Source organism: Plutella xylostella, chromosome 6, assembly GCF_932276165.1.
Source record: "Plutella xylostella chromosome 6, ilPluXylo3.1, whole genome shotgun sequence".
Taxonomy (NCBI): domain Eukaryota; kingdom Metazoa; phylum Arthropoda; class Insecta; order Lepidoptera; family Plutellidae; genus Plutella; species Plutella xylostella.
In genome coordinates, this window is record NC_063986.1 from 6,784,720 (window position 1) to 6,795,451 (window position 10,732).

General features: G+C 42.0%; 1 protein-coding gene across 1 annotated transcript; it reads left to right on the plus strand.

Moving 5' to 3' along the window:
• The first annotated feature begins 570 nt into the window (after positions 1 to 570).
• On the plus strand, positions 571 to 9,919 carry LOC105382498 (eukaryotic translation initiation factor 4B). The gene is made up of 15 exons (XM_038119822.2): positions 571 to 705; positions 1,213 to 1,323; positions 2,128 to 2,315; positions 2,559 to 2,666; positions 2,931 to 3,022; positions 3,514 to 3,653; positions 4,571 to 4,688; positions 5,458 to 5,559; positions 6,022 to 6,107; positions 6,271 to 6,451; positions 7,507 to 7,594; positions 7,880 to 7,916; positions 8,040 to 8,425; positions 8,643 to 8,726; positions 8,922 to 9,919. Exons 1-15 carry the CDS (start codon positions 693 to 695, stop codon positions 8,985 to 8,987), a joined length of 1,800 nt encoding a protein of 599 aa, XP_037975750.1. The 5' UTR covers positions 571 to 692; the 3' UTR covers positions 8,988 to 9,919.
• The last annotated feature ends 813 nt before the right edge of the window (positions 9,920 to 10,732 follow it).

Here is a 10,732-nt window from a genome sequence, read left to right on the forward strand (position 1 = left end):
GGTCGAGGAAGAAAGGGTGATTTTTGGAGTCCGGAACTTCGGACTTGTACATTCGTCATTTGACTTCCGTTTCCATAGCATCCTTTCCGCTTCCTACTTTTACCTCATTCCCTCCAAAAATATCACTTTCTTCCTCAGAATAATAACGCCGTTATGCAACTCTTTTCAAGGTACTCTGTGACTTACTAAAAAGCGTAAGAGTGTTATTATTTTGAGGTAGCGCTACATCAAGGCAACACGGGCTTGCGCAGCTCAACATCGTGTGGCAACCTCGTGGCAATGCATACAGCCTGGCAAATAATTTAATAAAATAACTTTGCATTACAAGTGGAAAAGAGACTCTTTATCAGTGTCTTTTCATTTCTGTTTTCGAAACTTATGTTATTGTAAAATATGTACGTTAGGCAGCGTCCACGACGCCAGCGGCAGCGAGCCGAGCGGTATCCACTGGCCACCGACCAATTTGATTTAATAATACAAAGAGCGTGCTGCCACCCTGCCCGCTGGCATCGTAGACGCGGTCTCAGAATCGCATCGCATCGAGAAAAAGGGCAAAGCTATTGTTATTCTGAGGTTTTCTTGAACTTCATAATATTTTAGTAGTAGTAGTTTTTTTTTGTCCTGGTATTACATTCTGACATTGAGTAAAAACTTTTTCTGTTTAGTGGCAACATTGGCCCCAGCCGTGTAATATGGCCGCTACAGGTTAGTTTTATTAATTTTGTCACGTGAAAATTCGCCGTATTTCTGAAGCATTTACCCAATATCTTTATTAATTTCATTTATTTATTTACTTATTTATGTACCTACTTTCATTTTAGTATGTTTACAAAGCTTTGCAGTGTTATCTAATAATGCTACGTGTCATCTTTTCACCTCTGCGGACGTTTTCTGTTACCGCGTGGCCATTTATTAAAGTAATTCTTATTTAAATTTAAAGCTCTGTAGCTTTAGTATTGGCTAACCCATCGATGCATTTAACTTTGGACCGTCTTACTACAAATTCACGGTAACTTTATTTTACACTCTGATATCATGGTCCTTTCAATGTAATGTCCTCGCCGCGGCCGCAACCGCTTTTCAGAATTAGAGTAGGTAGGTCATTCACTGCTATGCGTCATGATTTCATTGGTCTCCACCTTGTATTTTCAACTTTCATTGCTGAACTGTCACCGGTTGTCCTTATAAATTATTGTGGCACTCAATTTACAGGCAAGAAAGGAAAGAAGCAGAAATGGATTCCTGCAAACATCACAGACATCCTTGCGGAACCCACGACCGTTCCCACCACTGCAAATTGGGCAGACTCAGTTGAAGAGGAACGTAAGTGATATTCAATGTTTATACCTACAGTAATTTATTAGTGTTACATGTTACATTACCCTGTGATGATGGTGAAGGGCAATGGTAGGCCAATGTTAATCTCGTATCTGGGGTGCACAAGCAGAGTGCTCGTCACTGTCCTCACCCCGGGAAGGTCTGAGGAAAGGTCTCTGTGTTTTGAAACATTCTAGCCGGATGCTTCCCTCACAGGGAAGGTGGGGGAACCAGCAATGTCAGTGCTGGGCCCAGCCGGGGACCCTCGGCCTGTGGGGCCGGGGAGAGGCTCAAGCCCAATCACTGTTGGAAACCCCCATGACCAGCACTTTTAGCATGATCTACGAGATGGCATCAGTCATAACTCAATTCAGACTAGTCTTTCATTGGCCTACTCCCTAATTTACAACTGAGGGTACAGTTACATTCTATTCAGTCAGAGCTAGCTAGTATTGCATCATCTAATTGTTTGTCTTCAAAGGAGATTGTTTATCAATTTGTCATGTAAACTAATGTGTGTCTAATGTAAATAAAATAAGCAATTTCACTTCATTACAACAGTTGTATTTATAATGCTGAAATAATGACCATGGAATGCAGCATAATATTACTGTAATACTGATTTGACACACACTATTCATATCAAATTCATTATTAGCTGCAGCAGTTTTACATACAATCTACTTTAATCAAAAGCTATTACAACAAACAAGCGTCACTTAAGCTGCATACACACCGGCCCAACGAACGTTTAGACAACGCGTACGCAGCTTTAGACATGAGTATGAACATAGTGCACTTGTTTGTCAGAGGGAGAGCGCTATGGGTCGCGCACGCGCGCGCCGGTACAGCTGCCGTCGGCGTCGCGGGCGGCGCGCGGCGGGCTGGCCGTGGACGACGAGTCCATCCCGCACTCGCCGCCCTTCGTGGCGCACATCTCCAACCTGCCCTACGATGTGGATGAGAGCGCCATCACCGAGCTCTTTGATGGCATGCGGGTAAGCTGTTACACTGAAAATTTGGATATGTTATTATCTTATTTTAGTATAGCTCAGAAAGCACATAAGACTATAAGAAGACAACACCATGGTCTGCCTTGCTGTAAAATAGTGAAAACTTAATGGGGCTGATAATGGAAAATCTAATTAAAACTGCAATGGTATTCTCTTTATAACTGGGAAAGATGTTAGGGGATGTAAGTTTTTCTTTCACCGCTTATGTTGAAAATGTTTAATTTACAGATCATCAACCTGAGACTCCCGAGGGAAGGTGACAGACTCAAGGGATATGGATATATAGACTTTGAGGACAGGGAGAGCCTCATCAATGCTATGAATTTGGCTGATCTGGTAAGCATTACTTTCTACTGTGTGTAATTATTACTGCACCAGAAATGTAGTCCTAATATTTTCATGGGCACTTATGTATTAATATTCATAGTCATGTCCAATGCCATCAGGAATAATGCATGAGTACTTACAACGACAATTTAAATATGCTTAGTTCCGACTTTCGCTATTTGCATAAATAGCCTTGTCAACTAGATTTCCCAGAAGGAGATAACAGCTTTTGCCTACTTGTAAGTAACTAAGTATTCCCCTTTTGTTGTACAGACAATAAGCGGGCGAAGGATCAGAATAGAAGTGTCTACACATGACTACGACCGGCGCATGGGGCGCGGCGGCGGCCGCTCTGATCGCGACAGGTAAAATACTATTGTTTATTTGTAATCCTCCAACTAGATTGGTCCCCCTTTGTTCCCTAGAGAATCATGCGCGGAGGGGACTGAACCGGTTCTACTGTTGTGTAGGGTGATTATTATGTCCTTTCCATACCTAAAACCTTTTTAGTAAATTAAATAATGGTGTATGGTCATTTTTATTATGTCATTTTAATTAAATTTATATCCCTTAAAAGCGAAAGTTGTTGTATTGTGACAGAGCTACAGCATGGTAAGGTTCCTTTCGAGTAAAACCCCTTATTTATCCGATCGAAGCATCTAAATAACATTGAAGGCTAAAAGGAAAAAGCCTATTGCAGCAAAATCGAGCTTAAAGACGCAACTGACTCGGAATATAAATAAACACATCACAACATCAATGCGGAAAGCCGTATCTTTAATTTTCCATTACATTATCATTATCCCCTACTTTCCGACCATTACAAAAACCCTACTTAATCCTCCTCTTACCCCAGGGAATACGACCCGGAGCGCACGATGGGCGACTGGCGGTCAGGCCCGCGCGCGCAGCCCGAGAACCGCGAGCGAGAGCGCGACCGCGACCGCCCCCCGCGCACCATGGACCGAGAGGGCATGCGCGAGCGGGAGAGGGACTGTGAGTGGAACCACGTGTATTAGTGCTGGAGGGAAATGGAATTTATTCTGATAAGGATGAAAGGCTGACGAGTCTTCACCATGAGAAGCATTTAGCTTCAATACAGCTTTTTTTGATAGATTCTCCAATCACTGTCTGTCAAATTGGCTGCCCTAAAAAGAGAACCCATAGATAAGTGTAATATAGCAATTTATAGATATTAAAGTTTTATCTAAATGCCATCGACACGTCCTAAAAGAACCATGAACTGGTATTTCTCATGTTAATTTTACATTGATGTACTCACAATGATGATGTAAGTTGGCTGAAAATGGAGCAAGCTCTAATGTCACACTTGGGACGCACATACAGAGTACGATGTTAGCATCGGTGCACAAAATTGTTCTTTATACGTTTTTTAAATGGATATTTCTTTTTTATTTTTATTATGTCCACTTTCGGCCGCGGCACTGAATGCACATCTGTAGTTACTCTCCACGTCTCGGGAAGGTCTGAGTAAAGGTCACGGTGCTTTGTGGTCACCACGCTACCCTCTAGCCGGGGGCGCTGCCCACCGCGGCGGCAGGGCACCAGAAACTCTGGCCTCGGAATTACGTCTGGGACTCAGCAAAGACGAGACATCGTTCCGATGGCCATTGGAATCCCCTGCGACCGGCAATTTTAGTACAATCTGTGACACAGCGACAGCTGCAACTCAATTCAGACTAGTCTTTGGCTTGCTCCCATGACTCAGCCACACTTATACAACTGAGTGATGCGGACACCTGTGTGGGCGCACTGTTTCTATGTGAAAGACGCTCACCCACACTAATGTTCGATAACCTACAGAACTACTTGATAAGCACAACACGTGAATGCTATCTTTATAGCTTATAATCCTATACGTAAGGTACAGTTATGACGTGTGTTTGTTGCAGCGAGTGCGGACAACAAGCCGGGCGGCTGGCGCGACGGCGACCGGCCGGCGGCCGAGCCCGCGCGCACGCCCTATGGGGGACGGGACTCCTTCGGCAGGGACCGCGACGACAGATATGGGTAGGTTTTATAATAGCTATAACTCTTAGCTAGATGAGACACCAGAAGAACAACCATACCATCCGAGATTTTGTATGTAAATACTCAATCCATCACATGGATTTCGGATGAAAACTTGATGGTACTATGCCATTCAGTGACCAAAACCAATCTGACTGGCTAATCCCTTAACTACGGTGAAAACTTATTAGAGACCATGTGCTTGTCACCAAGATGAATCTATAGAAAACTAACAATCTTGCTAATCTTTTTACAATATTACTGCTGGTAATGAAGAATCAAATGCAACAATTAGATTCACAAGATCCCTTAAATAAACATAAAGCACTAGCTCCAACTGTCTCGTTTTAATATCTGGATGGTTGCGAAGACTTGTTCTTCATAGTGCTAGAACAAATGGTCAACTAGACACCGTCCACGTTGAATAGTGCGTGACACGGTCGCTTTATACCTACAGTCCTTTATAATTTTTGTGTATAAAACCCTTCAATGATCTGTGACAAATATATTTATCTCATGTAATGTATAAAATAAGAAATAAGTATCGAAGAAAAAACGCCACATTCAAGCAATTTTTACTCTCCGTGAGCAGTGTAGCGTCAGACTTCAGGCAATTTTTGCACATCTGAAACTAGTTACGAAACGCGATAGCAATAAGCGAAATAATATACACAATGCAACTGCATTTCGCCATTCTCGTCTTGCAACAAACTTCAAGCAGATACACTAGGTACCTAATACTTTTACTGAAGATGTAATTTGTTCCCAGAGCCCGCGACCGCGGCTTCGCCCGGGACGGCGAGGCGCCGCGCGGCGGGTACGGCGGCCGCGACGGCTTCCGCACCGCCGAGCGAGATGGCGGAGCGTTCGGGTAATTATAACTAGCATGCCATAAGGATCTCCTTTCTTACAAGTACGGATAGTAGTTGCTATGCGGTGTACCCAAAGTTCAAATAACCGCCCAGAAAATGAATGGTTATGTTCACTCAAGGTTTCCTCTTGCTAATCTATTTACATTCTTACTGCTGGTAACGAAGAGTCGAATGCAACAATTAGATCCACATCATCCTCAAAATAAACACAAAGCACTAGCTCCAACTGTCTAGTTTTAATATCTGGATGGTTGTGAAGACTTCATAGTGCTAGAACAAATGGTCAACTAGACACCGTCCTCGTTGAATAGTGCGTGACACGGTCGCTTTATACCTACATTTCTTTAGATTAGCAAAAAAATATAATACCAAACTGTGTGTACTGCTGTCGTGATATTTGAACAGTTCTTTGATCCCTTTAATTTATAAACATTATGTAATGATGAATGTGTAATGTTCAGGAGCCGTGACCGCGACCGAGGCGGCTTCGGCGGACGAGGCTTCGGCGACAGAGACCGCGACCGGGACCCCCCGCCGCCTAGAGACGGTAAATATTACTTATTAAATTACAATCTTATTGGATGTAGCTTTTGACAAACAAAATCCGTTGTATTGTATACTTAAAGCCCTATTTAGACATCTACTATCAAATAAGTAGTGATGATGACAAAAATTTAAAAACACGTCTAAAACCCACAACCTTGTTACAGACAAGCCGCGCGAGCGCCCCAAGCTGAACCTGCTGCCGCGCACGGTGCCGCGCGAGACGGAGGCGCCCACCACGCCGGCCGACGGCGCGCCGCTCGAGGAGAAGAACGACAAGCCCGCGCCCAAGCCCGTCTCCAAGGAGAAGGTGTTCGGCGCTGCGAAGCCGGTCGATACTGCTGCCAAGTGAGTTACTACTGTGTGCTGCGTAATGAGACAACATTTTTAAAAAAATGCCGATTACAGCGAGCTTCCCTTCGATTAAAAGATTTTCCCGTGGGTATTCCGGGATAATAAGAACCCTATGTGGTTAAATTATTTAACCACAGAGGAAAAAATAACAGTTACTAAATGCCCAATTTCTTTGCATATACACAGAATTTATCTGATTGCTATCTATCTTAGCGAAGCGGAATTAAAACTGAAGATTGATATTTAACACTGAAAATGTAGAATAGAATCGATAAAAGAATGCTGGTGCATTACCTATAATATTGAAATCAGTAATACCTATCATGATAACCTACTCCAAACTATAATAATTGGAGCTATTCATCATCATTATAAAGCTATCTGTGTCAGCTGATATCGCTATTACGCCCCCTCTACCGGATGAATCACCCGGCTCGGTGACTGCACTTCAAGCTACTATCGAGATTGAAGTATCTCGACGGTAGTGGAGACCCTGTCTTCACAGTGCTAGAACAAATGGTCAACTAGACACCGTCCACGTTGAATAGTGCGTGACACGGTCGCTTTATACCTACATGTGAACCACCTAAATTATGTACATAAATTATTATCACCCCGCCACCTGCTTGCCACAATCTTATGACGCTAATTATTTTTGGTATTTAGAGATAATATCAGCAGATGTTGGTTGATAAAGTTAAAAAGTACAGTATATTTCTTTATCTATCTTTACATGAGTAAATTATTATGAAATAATTTTATTGACAATAATAAGAGATAATTTGTGAAAAATATATTTATCTAATTTAATGTACTATGAAATAAATAAGAAATAAGTATAAAAATATCGAAAAGGTCATTCGTTATTCATCTAGCAATAATAAACAAGTTCTGTTACCTAATTAGCATCTGGCACCTACGATAAACAAGTTTAATAACAATAATGAAATAACCTAACGTTAATACATAGGTCATGTATAATTATGGCAGAATTCCTTTACATATTGCATTGTATGTAGCAGCATATGACATAGTATATATTTCCTCAGGGAGAGAGAAATAGAGGAGCGTCTTCGGAAGCAAGAGGAGGAGTCACGTCGCGCGACCGAGAGCAAGGACCGCTGGGGGCCCCGCAAGGTAATTCATTATCTCTTAAAGTCTTAACTTCTTTACAGTGTCGCCTAGAAGTAACTGAGAGCGAAGCATATAGTGTTCCAATTTAGCACTGTGCAAAGTCATCCACATTAGTGTTATCGCGATACCACAAAAGGTGTGTGAATATTAATTCACACACCTTTTTAAGTATCGCGATAAAAACAGTCAGTTTTTTTCGTTACTTACGTATGTTCTTCGATTAACGTCTGTGAAGTTCAGCTAAATTTAACGTTGAACAAATTTTAAACGCGTATTCCTTCTTTACAGGACCATTCCGGTGATCGTCGAGGCGGTGCCAGACGCGGTATGTAAAATTTAAGATCTAACTTATCATCAAACATCCTAGAATATCGAGCTATGTTATTGTACTAGTAGAGCAATATTGTGTATACTTAATTATATGTATAAAATGTTGTTTTACCAACAGACGACCGCGACCGCGGCGAGCGCGACTCGCGCAGCTACAACCGCGACCGGCAGGACTACCCGCGCGACGACCGCGACCGCCGCGACTACTCCAAGGACGATCGCGACCGCCGCGACTACTCCAAGGATAACCGCGACAGACGCGACTACTCTAAGGACGACCGCGACAGACGTGACTATTCCAAGGATGATCGTGACAGACGCGATTATTCCAAGGACGACAAAGACAGGCGCGACGCGCCGCCGGCCCGCCGCGACTACTCGAAGGAGGACGCCGAGCGCCGCGACTACTCGCCGGAGCGGCGCCGCGAGCCCTCCGCCGAGCGCCGCCAGCCCTCCGGCGACCGCGACCTGCCGCGCGGACGCGACGAACACAGGAATGGAAAGGTATGCTATATGAGTCTGTTACATTAACGAAAATGTTGAGAAACCTATGTCTACAGATTCTAACTATCTCCACAGGTCCTTGTGCTACATGGACTTATGTATTCATCCATACCGTACATACTAAATCTTTATATTATTTATGTCATTGGCACACAGTAATAAAGTTACTACATTAAATTTATTGAGTGTAAAATGTGATGAATATGTTTGTTCTCAGGACGCACCGCGGCCGAGCCGGTCGCGCGAACGACATGACGACACAGAGAAACCACTGCCCAAGTTGAAAGAACAGGAGAAACCAGTAAGTTGTTCTCGTTTTCTCGTAATTAGTATGCCTTAACTGCATCATGGCATTTAGTATCGGCAAAATGCAAGGTTGTCTGTTGACATTCCGTTTGTCAACTTTCACCAGCTGCAGTGGAAAAACACTTGGTTATATAAATGCCTCATTGATAAACTAATCCATATACTAATGAATATTTATTTCTGTTTGCAGAATTTTGTAGCTTCAAATAAATTCAGCTTCCTCACGGAAGACGGCGAGGACGCGCCGCTCGAGTAACGCGCCACATTCGACTCACAGCTAAATCAATAAACAAGTGTCCGTTCAGACTGTGTAAAGTGTAAATTTAACAAGTGTCAACGTGCCGTCGGACTCACAGCACTAAGACTGTCTTACATCGTGCTATGTAATAGGACTTGATTAGTTATAGTGTGGTGTGGATAACGTGTATTAGGGTCGCTATATGCTCAGTTCGCTACGAGGCCAGCCCCAGTCTTTATTCCGACCGCTCGGCCGCGTCCGTTTCCGTTTCGCATCTCTCTCTATCGTCTGTCGCGCTTGCTTCCTCTCCTCGAGTGCTTGCGGCCGCTGGTCGCGGTAGAGACTGGGGCACCGCTGTGACCATGTAATAATGTATCGATTGGTGTAAATTTTTCTATGCGTTTTATGTCAGGTGCCTCTGACGTCGTTAATTATGGTGACATGTTGGCCGAGAGCGATTATTGCCGTTGTTTGTAACAAATAATGTTTTTTGATACAGGTGCTGCTCTCAAATAACCTCATTATGTGAATATATTATTTTTAATATGTTTATTATTTGTCGCAATCCTTTATTAGATAACAAGTCAGCGCCGCCCTAATTAAACGTGTTTATATAATACTTCTCATGTTAAATATTTTAGTTGCTCTAGTTTATTATTTTTAGTATGTTAGGTGTATTATTTATCTTTACACTCGAAATTGCAGAGTTATAAGTTTAACTCGCGCTGCAATATTTGTAATTAATTAGATAACCCCATTGCAAGTATGCATCAAGGGCATCATTGATGAAATTTTAGTTATTCAGAACCGCTGCAGGCGTGGGGGCCTGGTCACAAGCACCTATATTGTTGTAATGATGTGAAATTTGTATTGTCTCATAATTTTCTTTGTTTCTTATATTGTCTTAATTGTGAATTATAAATAAATTACATACTCTTTTTACAGCCAAACTGTTTTTCAATGCACTACTGCCTTTAGTCATTATGTAAGCAAAGTTCCTCTTAGAGGATGGTCAGTGTTCACATACATACTTATGTACCATCTTAACGTATATCACGAAAATCATAATATTATGACCTATGTGGGGTCATCTACACAGGCATTTGACCTCAAACTAGGCACGAGCCTGTAATATGGGTATAGGATAGGGTAGCTTCATTAGTAGCATACACATTTGTGCCTCGTCAAACTATCAAACAGTCTACATAAATATAGACGCTTCGTGAGTTCGACAGGGTACAAAGGCGTTTAGATCATAATGAAGCTGACCTACACACCTTATCAATCTCCAGAATACAAACATCTGTATCTAAACAAATATTCGGCACTGACGTGGCAGTCAGGGGTCCAGCCAGACTCGTCCCATTCCACACTCGACCCGAATTTCTAAAATACGATAAGGTCTAGGTACTTTTGTTGAAATGTATGAAATGTACTGTCAGCCACAAGAGTTTTTTTTTACTGAAATTATAGTTAGGTGTTTTATGTGCTGATTAATTCAAACAAAAGTAATAATTTGTAGGTACTTTTAATCATTTATTTATCATTTTCTATAAACATTATTAGTAGATAACACATGTTTTGAATTATAAACGTAATAAGTAATAATAAATATTAACAAAATAAGTAACTATTAATAATTATGTGTGCTAAAATCACAGTTACACGAAATATCTTTACAATCCTTTATAAATATGTATAAAATCCGTTTGCTGTTTATAAAATTATAATTAGGTACTTCGCAGTAGCCCTTGCTTATCAAA